This window comes from Megascapheus bottae, chromosome 10, assembly GCF_031878675.1.
Source record: "Megascapheus bottae isolate mThoBot1 chromosome 10, mThoBot2.hap1, whole genome shotgun sequence".
Classification (NCBI taxonomy): Eukaryota; Metazoa; Chordata; class Mammalia; order Rodentia; family Geomyidae; genus Megascapheus; species Megascapheus bottae.
The window spans coordinates 38,444,815-38,464,653 of NC_143518.1; the positions used below are offsets into that span (position 1 = coordinate 38,444,815).

The window sequence follows — 19,839 nt, forward strand, 5'->3', positions numbered from 1 at the left end:
TGGGCGTGGCCTGAACCAGCCCCGCCCCGGAGCCTGACGTCACGACTGTATTCCCCCCCACACACACACACCCAGTCGCACCAGACCCAGCTCCCAAGGGGCTTTGGGTGCCAAGGCCCAGCTGGCGGTTCTGGTTTCCTGCAGGCATCCTCCATTCACCACCCTCAATCTGAATAAAGCCAGACTCCAGCCTGGAGCAAGAAGAAAAGGACAAGAAGGTTGGACGATAATTTATTGCCCTCCCAGCCCTTTTAGCCTCTAGGTCACTTTTTCCGCTTGTAAATCTTATTGGCTAGCCCCAAAAAGATGGCAGGTGGTAGCGGGGCAGCATACTGCTGGATGAGACTCATCAGGCGGCTGTAACTGTCTTCCTCGTACTTCAAGTACACAGCTGGCAGGTTCAGCTCCTCGTAGAGGGCCTTCACCTGAGCCACCTTCTTGGGGTCCTTCTGCCCGTAATTTTCCTGAAAGGCGTTGGTGACAGGAAAATTGCATTAACTCTCCCAAAGGCCCCAAAGACCTCTCTGTTCTCTCATTCAGATATTCTGGAACATCTTCAAAGCCCACCTTTCACTCCATCTTTGCCTACAAATAATGTTTGTTTTTAGATAGATATTGCTATGTGGTCTTGGCTGGCCTCAAATTCAAGATTGTCTACCAGGCGCCAGTGGCTCACTTCTGTAATCCTAGCTACTCAGGAGGTTGAGATCTGAGGATTGAGGTTCAAAGCCAACCCAGGGGGCCAAAGTCCCTGAAACTCTTATCTCCAATTAACTACCAGAAAACTGCAAGTGGTGCTGTGGCTCAAGTGGTAGAGGGATAGCCTTGAGCTGAAGAACTCAGGGACAGCACCTAGGTCCAGAGTTCAAGCCCCAGGACCAACTGACCAAAAGAAAAAAAAAATTGTTCTCCCTCAGCCTCCATCTGCCAGCTGTCTCTAAGGTGCCAAGCTTCTCTTTTCCATCCCAAATGTTCACAACTGCTTCTACTTTGGGGTTTCTCAAATTTGACAAATGACTAGTTACTTAGGGTACTGTTTCATATGCTTTTTTTTTTCTTTTTTGGCCAGTTCTGGTGCTTGAACTCAGGGCCTGAGCACTGTCCTTGGGCTTTCTCAAGGCTAGAGCTCTACCACTTGAGCCACAGCATCATTTCTGGCTTTTTCTATGGTACTGAGGACTCGAACTGGGGTCTTTGTGCATGCCAAGCAAGCACTCTACCACTAGGCCAAATTCCCAGCCTCTGTTCTATATGTGCTACAATGTTTCTCATCATCCCTAACCCTCAGTAACCTTTAGCACATGCACAATACATTCTTTTTCTTTTTTCTTTTTGCCAAGCTGGGGCTTGAACTCAGGGCCTGGGCACTGTCTTTGAACACTTTTTGCACAAGACTAACACTCTGCCACCTGAACCACAGCACCACGTCTGCTTTTTTCTGAGTATGTGATACCGAGGAATCAAACCCAGTGCTTCGTGCATGCTAGGCAATCACTCTACCACTAGGCCAGACTCCTGCCCCTCCCCCCTCTAAATTGCCAAAATGTCCACTAGGACACAAAAAATCATCTTACTGGAGAACTACCACCCTACCCCCTCTTATCAGTTAAGGGACTCCCAGGTCTGTCTTGGACACCTGCAAAATCTGGTGCTGTTCTGGAGTGCCCCGTTGCAGACACTGAACCACCAGCCAGCTGCATTTGTTGTCCTGGATATCAGTGCCAACCTTTCCCGTCACACTGGGGTCCCCAAAGGTGTCAAGATAATCATCCTGGATAGGAAGCAGAAAAGGAGAAATGAAGAGACTGGCAGGCAGGGGAGGAGGGAAGTTGCTTCGGTTCTGTGCCACTGCCTTGAGCTTTCCTACCTGGATCTGAAAGAATTCTCCCATCTCCAGCAGGATCTTCTTGGCATTGGCATGTTCCTTCTCTCCGTCGATGCCTGCCTACAGGACAAGGAGTAAGAAGCCAAACCCATAAATATCATCAGCTTCCTGGCTGCTTCCCCTATAACATAGACTTGGCCCCAAGAATAAGCAAGCCCTAATCAGCCCCACAGCCTCTATCCCACTTATCTTCAGCTAAACCATCCTGGAATGCCAGAGGCCCTCACTCTCCTCAAGTCTGCCTGACTCACTTCTAGATCTTTTTACCACCTCAAACTTCTTTCAGGATAAAAGAAGTCACTTGAAAAATGATTGAAAGTAAACAGTCCATCTCACTGGCTGCCTTTGAACCCAGGCTTTTTCCTCTCGGCCTGCATTAGTTTCTCCCCAATCCATCCCAGCTCAGATGCAGCATTCACTCTTCCCTCATTAAACACCAAGCCTTTTCATTTGTCTGGGCTCAGCAAATCATACAGTCTTGTGGGGCAGGAATTTTATCCATCCTGTAACACAGCTGGAAGACCCAAGGGATTAAGTGTCTGTTCCAGGCCACACACTTATCCAGGGGGGTACCAGATTGTCCAAGTGGTCTACCCTGTGCCTTCCTGTCCTAAAACCCATGTGGGTGGGGCAGGAAGAGTGCAGAGGCTGACTCACCATGTACATGGCAGCCGCAACGGGCAGGTAGAAGGAGTAGAAGGCTGTCTTATACTTGACAATAGATTTATACCTGAGAAGGAGACAATAAATGACTCAGAAGGGCAACATCCATCTCAATCTTCCCTTACCATCCAGTAACAGTGCACCCTGGCCCTCACCGCTTCTCTGTGTATCTGGCAAGATCCACATGGTCCTGGGGGGCTGTGATGAGATCCAGGCTCTGCCCAAGCTCAGTCTGATAGGAACTCTAAGAGAAGAGAAAGATGGATAAGGCAAGCTTGGCCCCACAACACCTCACAGTAATTGGCAACTGAGCACAAACAGAAAGGCAGCAGAAGGGAGAGGAACTCTATGCCCTCAAAGCTTGCCACTGCTTTCCCCATTCATACAGGGACAGAGAAGCCCTTCTTGCCACAATTACTATCACTCTTTCCCAGTCACCTTCCCAGGCTTCACATTCCAGGCAACTCTACCAATCCTACACCCTGTAAGCAGCACAGGAGGCCAAGGTGACTGGGAACAGCCTCTGAGTCTGCAGCATACCTGCAGGAAGAGCTCAATCAAGTTCAGGTAGTATGGTTGCTCCCGGCAATAGAACTTCAGCAGGCGGTAGATACATGATTCCACAAGCATAGCATCATTGACAGCGCTCAAACCTACGCCAGGCTGTTAGAGACACAACGTGAAACAAGTAATCCTTCTCTGTCCTACCTGCATACCAAAAACCACCACCCAACATAGTTTATCAGAGCTGTGGTTTAACCTGTTCCTATACCCACTTCTCCCCACCCATTCATATTACCATCTTATACCAACAGGTCTGCCCCCTACGGGTGATGGAAGAGTCCATGATGTCATCTGCCACCAGTAGGAAAGCTTGCAGCTAAAACAGAGAAGAACAGAAAATGTGAAAATGAGCTAGGCGCTGTGACTCACTCCTGTAATCCTAACTACTCAGAAGGCTGGGATCTGAGGACTGAAGTTCAAAGCCAGCCAGGTCACAAAAGTCCGTAAGACTCTTATCTCCAATTATTCACTAGAAAACCAGAAATGACTCTGTGGCTCAAAGTGATAGAGTGCTAGCCTTGAGCTGAAGAGCTCAGGGACAGCTCTCAGGCTTGGAGTTCAAGCCCTGTGACCAACGAAAAAAAAAGGAAAAAAAGAAAATGTGAGAATAGGCAAACATCTATGACCTCTTAGCTCAGGCTCCCCCTCTTAAAAAAAAAAAAAAAAAAAAGGACAACAGCCAGGCGCTGGTGACTCATTCCTATAATCAGGCCTTGAGCACAGAGAGGCTCAGGGATACAGCCCAGGCCCTGAGTTCAAGCCACAGGACTGGCAAAAAAAAAAAATGAAGCTGAGACCTCTGGAGAATCCTGGTTTGAAGCCAGCCCAGGCAGAAACATCTAAGGGACTGCTATCTCCAATTCACCATCGAAAAGCTGGGCTAGGCCGAGAGTTTGGCCTAGTGGTAGAGTGCTTACCTAGCATGCACGAAGACCCAGGTTCGATTCCTCGGTACCACATACATAGAAAAAAGCTGGAAGTGGTGCTGAGGCTCAAATGGTAGAGCTCTAGCCTTGAGAAAGTCCAAGGACAGTGCTCAGACCCTAAGCTCAAGCCCAGGACTGGCAAAAAAAAAAAAAAAAGCTGGGCTAGCCAGAAACCATGACTCACATCCTAGGTACTCAGGAGGCTGAGATCTGAAGATTACAATTCCAGTCCAGGCAAGGTCCAAAAGCTGCTCAGAAAAAGCCAAGAGTGGTGGCACTATGGCTCAAGTGATATAGCACTAGCCTTAAGCACAGAGAGGCTCAGGCCCTGAGTTCAAGCCCCATGACCTACCCAAAAAAAGAAGTAATACAGAGGCCAGGAGTTTGGCCTAGTGGTAAAGTGCTTGCCTAGCATGCATGAAGACCCAGGTTTGATTCCTCAGTACCACATACATAGCAAAAAGCTGGAAGTGGTGCTGAGGCTCAAGTGGTAGAGCTCTAGCCTTGAGAAAGCCCAAGGACAGTGTTCAGGTCTTGAGTTCAAGCCCCAAAACTGGCCAAAAAAAAAAAAAGTAGTAAACCTTGTGAGTGATTAACGTAAGACTTCTAAGAAAAACTTTTTTGTGCAACTTGACAGTTTTTTCTGGGGAATTATACTTACATATTTACTAGGCAGGAATGTACCACTTGTGCAATATCCCCAAAGAGCAATCCATATATTTGGTGGGGTTTTTTGTTTTGTGTTTCAGGCTGGCCCTGGAGCTTTAAATAATTAGGGTCTGAGCTTTTTGTGTTCAAGGTTGGCTATACCACTTTGAGCCACAGCTCTACTTCTGGCTTTTTTTTTTGTGGTTAAGAATCTCACCAACTTTCCTACTCAGGTTGGCTTCAAATCATGTTTCTCAGATCTCAGCCCCCTCAGTAGATAGGATTAAAGGTATGAGCCACTAGCACCCAGCTTTGTTAGTTTTGTTTTGTTTTTTTTTTTTAAGACTGGGTCTCCAAAAGTAGTCTAGCTGGCCTCAAATTTAGTTTCCAAACAACAAGGGTTATAAGCACAGGCACCTACCACCAAACTTGATTCTTAGAATCAGGCTATATATACCTTAAGCAGCTTCTCAAGTCATGGGTTTGTTACTGCTGCCACCTGGTTTCTTCTGCAATGTTACAACTCAGGCCCTCATTAAAGCTAGCCAAGGGCTGGGAGTGTGGCTTAGTGGTACAGTGCTTGCCCAGTGTGCACAAAGCCTTGGGTTCAATTCCTCGATACCACATGGAAGTGATGCGGTGGCTCAAGCAGTAGCCTTAAAAAAGCTCAAGGACTTTGTCCAGGCCCTGAGTTCATATCTTTAAGGAGAAAGGAGGCATTACCTATGTCTTTAAGGCTGACCCCACCTCAAGGGAGCAGGGTACAGGCCAGGGCTTTTCACACAAGGCAGTTTTTTTACACTGCCTATTTTTGTGGAAGGGTTCCCCTGAAACTACCATCCACCACCTCGCACAAAGGCATTGGTGGTTCACTCACACCTTTAATCCTAGCTACTCAGAAGGCTGAAATCTGGGGCCAGGAGTTTGGCCTAGTGGTACAGTGCTTGCCTAGCATGCATGAAGACCTGGGTTCTATTCCTCAGTACCACATACATATAAAAAAGCTGGAAGTGGTGCTGAGGCTCAAGTGGTAGAGCTCTAGCCTTGAGAAAGTCCAAGGACAGGGCTCAGGCCCTGAGCTCAAGCCCAGGACTGGCCAAAAAAAAAAAAAATAGAAGGCTGAGATCTGAGGATTGTGATTTGAAGCCAGCTGGAACAGGAAAGTCTGTGAGACTCTTCCCTCCAATTAAGTACCAAAAAAAGAACCTGGAAGTGATGATTCCAAAGATCCCTAAGATAGCAGACCTTATTCATGGGTTTATTATACATGGATTTGACCCAGCACAATCAAAATACGAAATGAAAAAAATCAAAACAAATTTCACAAAAAAATGTTAATTTCTCCCTATCCATTATACAGCTCAGCCAATCCTCAAACTAATAAATCAAAACAGGGCTAGGAATGTGACTTAGTTGTAGGGTGCTTACCTAGTATGCACGAAGCCCAGTGTTCAATTCCTCAGTACCACATAAACTGAAAAGGCTAGAAGTGGTGCTGTGGCTAAGGGGTAGAGCACTAGCCTTAAAAAATCCCAAGGACAAAGCCGGCATGGTGGCTTACACCTATAATTCTAGCTCCTATAATCTCAGGAAGCTGAGATCTGAGGATCAGGGTTACAAGCCAGCCTGGGCACAAAAGAACCTGAGACTCTTATCTCCAATTAACCTCCAGAAAACGGAAGTGGGGCTTGGCTCAAGGGTAGGGTGGTAGCCTTGAGCTGAAGAGCTCAGAGACAGCGCCCAGGCCAAGTTCAAGCCCCATGACCCACAGAAAGAAAGGAAGGAAAAAAGAGAGAGAGAGAGAAAGAAAGGAAGAAAGAAGGGAAGAAGGAAAGAAAGCCCAAGGACAGTGCCTAGGCCCGATTTCAAGCCCCAGGACTGGCAAAATAAACAAACAAATAAATAAATAAATATATAGTCAATTGTATCTGGACCACTGACTCACTGAGGATGACAGTTAGAAGCCAGCCTAGGAGCGGAGTGTGGACCAGTGGTAGAGTGCTCACCTAGCATGCACGAAGCCCTGGGTTCCATTCCTCAGTACCACATACATACACAAAAGCCAGAACAGATGCTGGGGCTCGAGTAGTAGAGTGCGAGCCTTGAGGAATGCCCAAGGACCGTGCTCAGGCCCTGAGCTCAAGCTCCACACTGACCAAAACAAAAAAGAAGCTAATCCAGGAGGGAAAGTCCATGAGAGTCTTAACTGCAATAAACCACTCAAAAAGTGACACTGTGGCTCATAGCGATAGTCTGGAGCAAAAGAAGCTCAGGGACAGAACCCAGGCACTGAGGATTTTGTTTGTTTTTGTCGGTGGTGGTGGTCGCGGGGCTTGCACTCTGGGGCTTGGCTCAAGGATAGAGTGGTAGACTTGAGCTGAAGAGCTCAGGGACAGTGCCAAGATTGAGTTCAAGCCCCATACCCACAAAAAAAAAAAAAAGGGTATTTAAGGAGTTCTTTTTTCCTTGGTTTTTCCCTCCCACCCCACCCACAAGTTGTAAGGTTCATTTTCAACAGCGTCTACTGAGTATCACTGCTGCATTTGTTCACCCTTTTATTTAAAGGATTTAAGTTTAAAACAGTTTCAAAAACTGGGAGTCTTCTAGTTTTGCCTTAGAAGAACCAACAACTACTCCTTTTTGCTTATCTCATGTACAGATGAAAGAGCTGATACTGTTATTCCAAATTCTAATATCAAATGACAAAAACAAAAACAGGTACAGGTGGCATGCACCTATAATCTGAGCTACTGAAGAGGCTGAGATCTAAGGAGAACCCCGGTTCAAAGATAGCCTAAGCAACAAAATCCATGACACTCATCTCCAATTAACCACCAAAAAGGTGGAAGTAGAACTATGGCTCAGATGTTGGACACCAACCCTGAACAAAAAACAGCTAAACGATAACACAAGGCTCGAAGTTCAAACCTCAGTACTGGCACAGGGAAAAAAAAAAAAAGGCAAAAGAAGTTCCCCTTATTTGTTGACCCTTGAAACCTTCTGCCTAAATCTGCCTGTTACACACACTAGAGACATGGAGACATCACAGAGCAAGTTTGGGGTCCATCCTTTGCCCCCCAAAATCCCTACTTTAGGAAACTCCTCCAGCCCTCTCACCAGTTCCACACACCAGCCCACGGTCATGGCCCGCTGCAGGCTGTCAGCATCCTGGTTCTTTGGCTCCACCAGCTCCCGGAATGCTACCAGCACTGTCAACCCTCGGTTGTACTTGCCTCCGATGGTATTGTACTCCAGGACCTAGAGCAAAGGGAGAGAGGCAGGACAATAGGGTGCACAGAGCAGTTAGCTCACAGGTTCCCATCCCCCTCCCACTCCGCCACCTCCTACTTCATCCTTCCCAATTACAACATCCCTGCAGGGAGCCCCTAATTACTACCAACTTGACTTCTTCCTTGAGTACAGGAACCCAGCTGGAATTCCCCAACACCTAGCTGACACTTTGTACTATTCTCTAGTAAGTTGAAAGACTCCATAGTGGCGCTGGGAATGTGGCTTAGTGGTAGAGTATGTTTGCCTAGCATACATGAAGCCCTGGGTTTGACTCTTCAGTAGCACAGAAACAGAAAAAGCCAGAAGTGGCACAGCGGCTCAAGTAGTAGAGTGCAAGCCTTGAGCTCAGGGGACAGTGCCCAGGCCCTGAGTTCAAGACCCAGGACTAGCAAAAAAAAAAAAAAAAAAAAAAGCTCCATAGTGCAGACTAAGTTCTGTACCTGAACCTAGAACTCAAGGAAAACAGTAAACACTGTTGCTCACTGCCCATTCCAACTTCACTTTTCCCCCACTCATTCCTACTGTCTAAGACCCAGGGTACAAGTCATCTACAAAGGAAATACTTGTACTAAACATGTGGCCCTACTCAGGAGACTGAGATCTAAGGATCTCAAAGCCAACAGGCAGTAAAATCCTTAAGACTTTCAATTAACTACCCAGTAGATGGAGGTGGATCTGTGGTTCAAGTGGCAGAGCACTAGCCTTGGACCAAAATAGAAGTTCAGGGTTAGGTTGGTGGTAGGAGTGCTTGTCTAACATGCATGCAGTCCTAGGTTCGATTCCTCAGTACCACATAAACAGAAAAAGCCAGAAGTGGTGCTGTGGCTCAAGTAGTAGAGTGTTAGCCTTGAGCTGAAGAGCTCAAGGACAGCACCCAGGCCCAGAGTTCAAGCCCCACAACCAACCAAATGAGAGAGAGAAAGAGAGAGGAAGGAAGGAAGAAAGGAAGGAAGGAAGGAAAGAAGGAAGGGAAGGAGGGGAGGGAAGGAAGGACGGACGAATGGACTTGGGCCAGGAGTTTGACCTACTGGTAGAATGCATGCCTAGCATGCACGAAGACCTGGGCTCAATTCCTTGGTAACACGTACATAGTTAAAAGTGGAAATGGTGGGGCCAGGACTTTGGCCTAGTGGTAGAGTGCTTGCCTAGCATGCATGAAGACCAGGGTTCAATTCCTCAGTACCACATACGTAGAAAAAAGCCGGAAGTGGTGCTGAGGCTCAAATGGTAGAGCTCTAGCCTTGAGAAAGTCCAAGGACAGCACTCAGGCCCTGAGCTCAAGCCCAGGACTGGCAAAAAAAAAAAAAAGGTGGAAATGGTGCTGTGGCTCAAGTGGTAGAGCTCTAGCCTAAGGACACTGTCCAGGCCCTGAGTTCAAGCACCATGACTGACCAAACAAAACCAGAAACTTTCTTTAGGGCTCAAGAAGACAATCTTGGGCCAGGGGTTTGGCCTAATGGTAGAGGGCTTGCCTAGCATGCATGACGACCTGGGTTCGATTCCTCAGTACCACATACATAGAAAAGGCCTGAAGTGGTGCTGTGGCTCAAGTGGTAGAGCTTTAAAGATTGGCCAGGTCCAAGACCTCCATTCTCAGGCAAAATAGTTTGGATGGTCCACTTTCTACAGAGTTCAAGTCAAGCTGATGGGTTGAATAAGTACACAGTAAAAGTCTTCACCCCAAGATCACAGCTGAATGGAACCACCTATTTGCAGAATGAAAAGGGCTGGTTTCTTCAAGTCACAAATCTCTTACCTCCTTCAGCCGGACAATAGCATCTCCTGTCTCTGGGTGTCCTATCTCATCCTCAGTCAGCACCTTGATAATCTGGGAGAAATGCTGGATGAAATCCTGCTTCTCTTGGGCATAAGCATTCGATTTCTGATCTCCATTCATTCTGAGAGAGGAGCAAAATGCTCTGAGGAACGGAAAGACAAATGAGAAGGCTGATCCACTGTTTCCCTCCCCAAGGCCCCTCACCTCAACCACACTCACCGAGGCTCATCTGTCCACACTTGGTACCAGCAGCGGGCACTATGCCAGGACCCCAGGGCTGGGTACCAGTGCACCAGAGAGGGCCTCCGTAGGGAACATAGCCATCTCTCCCGGGGTACCCAGCAGGGGGTTGGCAGCAAGAAGACCCCCACAGATCTCAGCCAACGGGAAAGGGGCATCGTGGGGTGGCATAGGGAGGGGGCACCAAGCACTCCCTGCAGGGGCAAGCACCAAAGGATGCATGGTGGCAGCTCCCCTTATCATCCCAAGACCCACCTCCTAACCTGCTCCAGAATGCCCTACTCTGTGTTGGAAGAAGCTCGAAGGTAATTACTGAAAGGACATGCAAGGACCTAAACCTATGTTTGGGTAACTGACACCCAACAGATCTTAAGGTGAAGAGGTTAAAACTGAACTCCTTATGCTTTCAAGGCTATGTGCACAAGATTTGAGCAAAGCACCTCACTCTTTTTAAACCACTCCATCAATTGAGTCCGTGGAGGTCAGAAGTCAGCTGAGCAGATGTACAACCAAATCTAGAATGCAGGCCTCCCCTGGTAGGAGGTGGAGAAGAGGGCTTGGGGGCAGAGTTTCGCCCCAAAGAGAGAAATGGGGCTGAAGCCCATGGACGATGTGGGCATGTAGTCTGCAGCACTGGGAGTGGACATCCTGAGCCTTGACAGAAGCGCTAAGTGAGACTTCCCACGTGTTCTAAGAGTAACTTGGCGAAAGGGGGGTGGCGGGCGGCTCACAACAGGAGTAACATGGGGGTATATTGGGGGCTTTAGTATATGAGTAAAGTTCGGAAGTTTCTGAAAACACAGACAGGCACTTAGCTGCCCCCAACCCCCTCCCCCAAAGGAATACTCCGACACAACAGGCTGGGCTACCTTACAGTACCCCTAGAGGTAAGGCCCGATTCCGAACCTCCACCTCCAGTCCCAGCGCGCAGTCTCTCTCACCTGTTCCGGGATGCAGGCTCTTGATGGTCCAGATTGTTGGCGGGGTACACCTAAAAGCCGACGGCTCACCGCGCTCGGCAATCTGGGTCTAGTAGTTTCTGTTCCATGCTCGACTGTACATAGAGACAGCACAATAGACTACAACTCCCAGCATGCCGCAGGAGGGACGGCCACAACGTGATATTGCGCGGTAGGCAGGGAGGCACTGATTGGCTAGTTTCCCTCGTGTGAGCATGGGCCCTGTGACGGACGACCAATGAAAGGCTGAGAACCGACGAAGCGTCTCCCCGCCCTCCTCGCCTCCCCAAGCTGAGCGACCGTGCGCTGGAGGGTGTTGGGCGGCTGGGAGGTTGCAACAGTCGCACCAGGTTGGTAATTCTGCCACTCTAGCCTCCGGCTGTCGCCCTGACTCTATGCTTCAGTTTTCATTATTTCCCTCCACAGCCGAATGATAAGTTAGTAGAATCAGTCCTAACTCAAGCAAACCATTTAATATCTCTGATCCTATGTGGAGTGTGGCCGTGTACTTCTGTAATCCCACCACTCCGAAGAAGAGGCGGGGAAATCCCGAGTTCTAGACCAGCCAGGGCCAAGTTAGACCTTGTCTCAGACAAAATGCAGTTGAACACCGGTAGCTCACACAAGTCACCCTAGCTGTTTGGAAGGCTGAAATCTGAGAATCACGATCCAGACCAGCAAAAAGCCAGAAGTAAAACTGACTCCAGTGGCAGAGCATAGTTTCAAAAGAAAATGCTAGGGAATAACACCCTGGCCCTGAGTTCAGGCCCCAGCACTGGCACACACACACACACACACACACAATTGAGGATTTAATTCAATGTACGAGAGCGTTTGTCTGGCAAGTTCAAGGCCTGAGTTCGGTCCTCAGGTCTGGAGGAGAAAAAGGAAGGAAAGGAGGAGGGAAAGAAGGAAGGACAAAGTATAAAAGACAAAAAGAAAATGTCTGAGTGTTTTTCTTCTGGAGGAGGGAGGGGTTAGCTCAGAACTAATTAGAAGGCCAGACATTGGGCTGGGATGTAGCTGGAGTGGCAATATGCTTGCCTAGCAAGTGCAGAATCCTGGGTTCAACCCCCAGTAACAAAAAAAGAAAAGACAAAAAAAAAAAAAAAAAAAAGGCCAGGCACCACTGGCTTTGCTAATGCTACTCAGAAGGTTGAGAGTGGAAGGATGGATCAAGTGTTAAGGTTAGCACAGTCAAAAAGAGAAAAAAGTTTATGAAACCCTAAAATACCCAACAAAAAAAATACTAGAGATGTGGTTCAATTAGTAGAGTGCCTACCTAGCTTCAAGCATAGAGGCTCTGAGTTCAGACCTGAGTACAGTTTGGTGTGAGTTCACACACCAAATAAACCTAATTAAAACATAAATTTAGCTCATTTATTTTTACAGGCATGAGCCACTGGTGCCTTATTACTTTATTTTTTGCCAGTCCTGGGACTTGAACTCAGAGCCTGAGCACTGTCCTTGGTCTTTCTCAAGATTAGAGCTCTACTACTTGAGCCACAGTACCACTTCCTGCTTTTTCTAAGTAATTTATTGGAGATAAGAGCCTTACAGAATTTCCTGCTTGAGTTTGCTTCAAACTGGGATCCTCAGATCTCAGCCTCCTGAGTAGCTAGGATTAAAGGCATGAGCCACCGACAGCTAACCTGGATAAGAATTTTACTCCACAGAGAAGATAGGGAAAACATGTAGGCATGAAGACAGCAAGTCAGGTTTAAGAAGGAAAAGGAGTCAGGTGCCAGTAGCTCATACCTGTACTCCTGGCTACTCAAGAGGGAGGAATCTGAGGATCAAGGTTCAAAGGCATCCTGGTCAGACAAAGCCATGAGACACTTGTCTGGTTAACCACCAAAAGGTCAGAAGTGGAGCTATGGCTCAAGTGGCACAAAACCAATAGTGAGCAAAAAGTGTGAGTGTGAGTGTGCTGAGTTCAGGTCTCAGTATCAATACACAACATGCGCGTGCGCGCGCGTGCACACACACACACACACACACACACACACACACACACAGAGGCATCAGTGGATCACCCTGTGCCTCAAATGGTAGAGCACTTGCCCTGAGCAAAAAAGTTTAGATAAAGCACCCAGGCACTGAGTTCAAGCCCCAGTATTGGGTCCAAAGCAAAACTGGAGTGAGGAGAGAAGGAGGAGAGAATTTGAGCCAGGAGGAAAGGAAGGAAAGGCTATCTAGATAAACCTGACTGAGAAAAATGTGTGTATACCCTGAGGTGCTGGCAATGCCTTTGATCAGAGCAGGCTAATCAGACATGATTTTCAAGCCCAGAACTTGAGCTTACAGCTGGAGGCTCCCTTACAGGACAAGACTCTCACACATAGACATGCCAGACTGGTAGAATCTGGGTCAAGTGTGAGAATGAGGACAGAGAAGAGGTTTGAAAGATGTTGGAGGGCTGGGAGTTTGGCCTAGTGGCAGGGTGCTTGCCTAGCATGCACAAAGACCCAGGTTCGATTCCTTAGTACCACATACACAGAAAAAAGCTAGAAATGGTGCTGTGGCTCAAGTGGTAGTAGCGCTAGCCTTGCGAAATCCCAAGGACAGTGCTCAGGCCTGGAGCTCAAGCTCAGGACTGGCAAAAAAAAAAAAAAAAGATGTTGGAATCTACAGGGTTTGTTGTTGTTGTTGTTGTTTTGTGAGAGGGTTTTGAGTTCTGATATTAGTTGAGGGAAGTGAGAAAGCAAAGCAGGACAGCAAAAAAAAAAGAAAAGCAATTACCAGAAGTACAAGAGAGACTGCAAAAGGGAGGAGCAGTATTGTGGCATGGCCCCTCCCATGGGGTGGTAGTGACCAGTGAGTCTCTGATAAGAGGCTATGTAACTCAAAAGAGAGGCCAGGGCTAATTCAAGTCTTCAATGGTGAGGCCCCTTTACCATTCATTCATTCTTCAAAATTATTTATTGAACACCCACTAGGCAACAAAAATATGGCAGTGGACAAAGGCAAAAATCTGCCTACATGGGGGAGCCGGGAGTTTGGCCTAGTGGTAGAGTGCTTGCCTCGCATGCATGAAGACCCGGGTTCGATTCCTCGGCACCACATACATAGAAAAAAGCCAGAAGTGGTGCTGTGGTTCAAGTGGTAGAGCCCTAGCCTTGAGAAAATACAGGGACAGTGCTCAGGCCCTGAGCTCATGCCCAGGACTGGCAAAAAAAAAAAAAAAAAAAAGAAAGGCCTCATACCGCTGATTTTAGGTTGGGGATAAGGGACGCATTTAGCAAGTATAAAAGATATATAAGAGCAGAGGGACTGGGAGTTTGGCCTAGTGATAGAGCACTTGCCTAGCATGCATGAAGACCGTGGTTCAATTCCTTGGTACCATATACATATAAAAAAAAGCCGGAAATGGTGCTGTGGCTCAAGTGACAGAGCGCTAGCCTTGAGAAAGCCCAAGGACAGTGATCAGGTCCTGAGTTCAAGCCCCAGGCCTGGAAGAAAAAAAAAAAAGATATAAGAGCAGAACAGGAAAGGAGTCCAAAGCATGGTCAGGACCACATAATTAAACACAGTGATCCAAGAGGCCTCCCTGTAAGACTGTATCTGAAAAGAAATCAGAAGGCTTGCAGTAAGCAAGGCACGGAGCCATCTAGGGGAAGCAGAAGGAAGAGACAGAAAATGCAGGGCCCTCCCTCTTCTGGATAAAAACAGCAAGGAGGGGGCTGGGAGCTTAGCCTAGTGGTAGAGTGCTTGCCTAGCATGCACGAAGACCCGGTTCGATTCCTCGGTACCACATACATAGAAAAAAAAAAAAGGCAGAAATGGTGCTGAGGCTCAAGTGGTAGAGCTCAAGGACAGTGCTCATGCCCTGAGCAAAAGCCCAGGACTGGCCAAAAACAAAGAAACAAACAAACAAAAAAACAGCAAGGAGGCCACTATGACTGATTTGAAGGGAGGAGAGAAAGATTGATCATCTAGGCCAGGCCTCTTAAAAACCTTTGCCCTTGAATGTGAAAGGAACATAGATGGAACATCATTCATCCCTGAGAAGAAATGGGATTCTGGCACCTGGGGAGGATGGCAGGATCCATGCTACAACAGCCAAGATTGGACACTGCCTCTGGTACCTCTTTGGCATTTTCTTTACTGTGCAAATGATGGTTTTCTATGGACAAATTTGGTGGCTCACCCCTGTAATCCTAACTATTCCGGAGGATGAGATCTGAGGATCACAGGAAAAAGCCAGAGTGGTTCTGTGGCTCAAGTGGTGGAGCTATAACCTTGAGCACAAAGAGGCTCAGGGACAGTGAATGCCCACGAGTTCAAGTCCCAGAACTAGAGAGGGGAGGGGGGAAGGAAAGAGAGAGGAGGGGAGGGAAGGAGGGAGGGAGGGAGGGAGGGAGGAAAACTGAGAACCCCAGGGAGGCTTGTAGGAAAGGGGACTGGAGGGGAGTTGCATGGAATGGGAAGACAGAGGCTTTTCACCTACACCCTGCATTTAGGTATTTATTTAAATACCTAATTAAACAGATTTTTTTTTTTCCAGAGCTAGGGACCGAACTCAGGGCCTTGCACTTGCCAGGCAAGGGCTCTTCCCCTGAGCTAAATCCCCAACCCCTTAAATAGATTTTGAGACAATTGTATGACCACAAGTCCCCACCCTCATCCCCTACAACAGTCAGAGTCCTCTCCAGGGTACATGCAGAGCAGCCGGCACTCTGTAGTGGGATGCACAGAGCTCTCAGGCACCACTAACCTTATCACCCTCTGCCCTCTGGAAGGCTTATTATCTCAGTGTGCAGATGACAAAGCTGACGCTAGCTCCAAGCCTCTCCCCACCCCAGCCAGGTGGGCATGCATTAAGGTTAGGTAGAACTCCCATAAGGTCCAATGTACCCCTGTCCCTGAGCCCTTGCAGCCTGGTCTTGCCTTCTCCCCAGCTAGGCCTGTGGCTCTAAAGTGTCCAGCACTAGCTGGCCACTGCACTTTCCCAAGGGAAAGAGGTATGGTCTGCCATACTCTACAGAATTAAGCCACCTTGGGCAGAGTGCCTAACATGGATTGGGGGGTGGGAGGAGGGTGAGTGTGCATGCACATGAATGCACCACACACACGTGTGGCTCTGTACCCTGAATGGGTGTGTGCATATGTGCATGTTCGCAGCACTGCAGTCCAGTCCTTGCCTGGATTCAGCTCTTCTGTCAGCTCTCAGGAAAGCCACCCTGATCTCCCTGCTCCAGTGTTCCTGTCTCTCCTGAACCTCAATATCTTGGACACAGTGTGGTCCTCACACCTCTCCACCTTCCCAGTATTTTTTAATTATTTTATTTGGTGCCAGTCCTAAAGCTTGAACTCAAGGCCTGGGTGCTGTCCCTTAACTGTGTTCTCAAGGCTGGTGTTCTACCACTTGAGCCATAGCTCTACTTTCAGCTTCTTGGTGGTTAATTGGAGATAAGATTCTCATAGACATTCCTGCTTGGTGACCTTCAACCTCACTTTCTTCTTTTTTTTTTGCTAGTCTTGGGATTTGAATTCAGGGCCTGAGCACTGTCCTTGGACTTTCCTCAAGATTAGCGCTCTACCACTTGAGCCACAGCACCATTTCTGATTTTTCTATGTATATGGTACTGCGGAATTGAACCTGGGTCTTCGTGCATGCTAGGCAAGCACTCTACCACTAGGCCAAACTCTGGACCCCTCATTTTTTTTTTAATTCCTCCTTTTTTTGTTCTTGCTTTTGTTTTGTTTTTTAATTTTAATTGTAATTTTGTTTCTTAAATTTTTGCCAGAACTGACTTGAACTCAGGGCCTGGGCACTGTCCCTGAGCTTCTTTTGCTCAAGGCTAGCACTCTACCACTTGAGCCACAGTGTGACTTCCAGCTTTTTCTGTGTGTATGGTACTGAGTAATCAAACCCAAGGCTTCCTGCCTGCTAGGTAAGCACTCTACCACTAAGCCAACCTCCCCGCCCATTCAATCTCACTTTCAGTCCAGCCCATCTTCAGAGCACATGGTATTGACTCAACCATTCATTTATGCAATGGTTGGGACTTTGTTCTGTGTCCTGTGTGGGAGAGCCATGGGGCATGTGTGGGAGAGTGCCTAAGCATGTGTTAGGGATTGGAGAGAGTTCTCTCTGGCAAGTCTAGAGCACTAAACCTCACTGTTTAGATCCTGGGGCCCTATTGCCTCTCTCCCACTTTTCTCAGGCCTCCTGCATAAAGAATGTCTTAATTCAGTGAGAAAGTATATGGCATTTCTCTTGTGTAGGCCCAAGGTCAGCCAGAATGCTTTTCCTCCTTGGTATCAGCTGAAAGCTTCTGCCTGTTGACTGGACAAGACATAGGCTGCATTGGGGGCACTGCCTGCTTCCAGTTCATCATTTAGTGCTGGAGGTCTCTGGAATTCTTGTCCCCCAGAATGATCCTGAAGTCAGCTCAGAATTGCCAAACCATGGCCGTCTCAGGTGAGCTGCTTCCCCCTCCACTACCGTGATGATCTGCTTCACCTCAGGCCTGAAGTAATGGAGTCAGTGGACCTTGGATTAGAATGTCTGAAACCGTAAGAGGAAAGAGAGGGCAGGAGCCTGGGAAGAAGATGAAACATTGTGGACCTGTTCAGTAGAAACTGAGAGTTGAACCCATAGGGACTAAGTTCTAGCACCTGTGGCCTACACTGTATAATTTTTCCTTCCTTCCTTTCTTTCTTCCTTCCTTCCTACTTTCTTTCACCAGTCCTTGAACTCAAGGGCTTGAACTCAGGGGAACTAAGGGGCTGTCCCTGAGGTTTTTTTTTTCCCTAGTCCTGGGGTTTGAAATCAGGCCCTGGGCACTGTCCTTGGACACTTTTTTGCTCAAAGCTAGCACTCTGCCACTTGAGACACAGCACCACTTCTGGCTTTTTTTCTGAGTATGTGGTACTGAGGAATCAAACCCAGGGCTTTGTGTATGCTAAGCGAGCTACCACTAGGCTATGCTCCCGGCCTGTCCCTGAGATTCTTTTGCTCAAGGTTAGTGCTTCTCTACTTGAGCCATAGCATCATTTCCAGCTTTTTCTGAGTCGTTTATTGGAGCAAAGAGTCTCACAGACTTTTCTACCTGGACTGGCTTTGAACTGCAAAGGTCACATTTCAGCCTCCAGATACCTAGGATTATCCGTGAGTCACCAGCACCCAGCTAGACTACAGATTTTGTTTGTTTGTTTGTTTATTGCTTGCTTTTTGCCAGTCCTGGAGCTCAGTCAGGCCTGAACACTGTCCAAAGTACCACTTCCAGCTTTTTTCTATGTATGTGGTTCTGAGGAATTGAACCCGGGTCTTGTGCAAGCTAGGCAAGCACTGTACCACTAGGCCAAACTCCTGGCCCATCCTTCCTTCTTTAACTGGTCAGAAGAGATCAAAGTCTCTTGTCACACTCTAGAGAAGACACACACCCTTTGCTGGTGAAGACCCCACCCAGTCTGTGGCCTCACAACCTCTTGCTTCCTATAATTGCCCTTCTTGCCTCCTGATCTCAGAGAGCTTTTTCCGAGTCTCCTCTTTGGAGCCTGCCTTGAATAAACTTGATTCAAATAAACCTACATCTTCTGAATACTGATACTCCAATGGAGAATAACCTGAACATTATAACAAAGTCAGGCTCCTTAGTGTTGTCCTCCAGGAAATGGGAGCTTCCCTCCCCCCACCCCTCACCATTTCATTCTGTTTGCTTTTCTCCAAAATGTATGTCAAAGCCAACTTCCTCTCTCCACCCCTGCTGCTACAGGTTAGTCCATCCTCTTCATACTGGAATCACTCCTGAAGCCTCCCACTGCTCTCACTGCATGTGACCTAAAACATTAGTTGGATCATATACTGCTACCAGTACAAGGTCCAACTCTGGTCCCCAGTTTCACCACGGGCTGTGCCCCTCCATTCCAAGTGTATTGCTTGCTGTAGCTCTTCATTTCTTTGACACCAACCATTTTCTTCCTAAAAACCTTGACATAAGCAGGGTGCCAGTGGTTCAGGCCTGTAATCCTCTCTACTTAGGAGATTGAGATTTGAGGACTGCAGTTTGAAGCCAGCCCCAGCAGGAAAAATAAGTAACCACAGCAAAAAAAAAGCTGGATGTGTAGTGGTTGCTCAAGTGGTAGAACACTAGCCTTGAAACAGCTCAAGGATAGCACCAGGCCCTCAGTTCAAGTGCCAGAACCAGGGGAAAATAAAACACCTAGGGCCAGGAGTTTGGCCTATTGGTAGAGTGCTTGCCTAGCACGCACAAAGACCTGGGTTCGATTCCTCCACACCATATACATAGAAAAGCCAGAAGTAGTGCTGTGATTTAAGTAGTAGAGAGCACCAGACTTAAGGAAAGCCCGAGGACGGTGCTCAGGTCCTGAGTTCAAGCCCCAGGACTAGCACCAAAAAATAAAATAAAATAAAGTAATAATAAGCCTTTGTTCTTCTGGTTCCTTTTTATACTTCAAATCTCAGTTGAGGGTTGGGAATGTAGATGAGTGGCAGAGGGCTTGCCCAGCCTGCACTTCAGAAGTGGAAGTGTAGCTCAATTAGTAAAACACAAACATTGAGAGCTAAACGACAGACAGCATGAGACCTTGAGTTCAATCCCCCAACCATCTTGTCTAAAGTCTGTGAGACTCTTAATCTCCAATTATCCACCAGAAAACTGGAAGCAGTGCTGTGGCTTAAGTGGTAGAGTGCTAGCCTTGAGCTGAAGAGCTCAGGGACAATGCCTAGGCCCAAAGTTCAAGTCCCACGACCAAAACAAACAAACAAAAAAACTGGATGAGAGACAAACTGGGAGCATGACCTAGTGGTAGAGTGCTTGCCTAGCATGCACAAAGCCCTGAGTTCAAGACCTCTATACCACACATACAGAAAAAGCTGGAAGTGATGCTTTGGCTCAAGTGGTAGAGTGCTAGCCT

General features: G+C 47.7%; 1 protein-coding gene across 3 annotated transcripts; it reads right to left on the reverse strand.

The window, feature by feature from the left end:
• Window positions 1–218: 218 nt before the first annotated feature.
• Fdps (farnesyl diphosphate synthase) lies at window positions 219–11,040 on the reverse strand. 3 transcript variants are annotated; one of them, XM_090340792.1, is made up of 11 exons: window positions 10,864–10,888; window positions 9,974–10,188; window positions 9,734–9,896; window positions 7,804–7,944; window positions 3,348–3,428; window positions 3,089–3,211; window positions 2,704–2,792; window positions 2,543–2,615; window positions 1,868–1,945; window positions 1,637–1,771; window positions 219–464 (listed from the first exon to the last, which is right to left on the reverse strand). In XM_090340792.1, exons 2-11 carry the CDS (start codon window positions 10,150–10,152, stop codon window positions 264–266), a joined length of 1,263 nt encoding a protein of 420 aa, XP_090196918.1. In that variant the 5' UTR covers window positions 10,153–10,188; window positions 10,864–10,888; the 3' UTR covers window positions 219–263. The 3 variants fall into 3 exon arrangements, with proteins under 3 accessions (XP_090196918.1, XP_090196919.1, XP_090196920.1); XM_090340793.1 differs by lacking the exons at window positions 9,974–10,188; window positions 10,864–10,888 and adding an exon at window positions 10,936–11,040; XM_090340794.1 differs by lacking the exon at window positions 9,974–10,188 and having other exon boundaries at window positions 10,864–10,929.
• Between the last annotated feature and the right edge of the window lie 8,799 nt (window positions 11,041–19,839).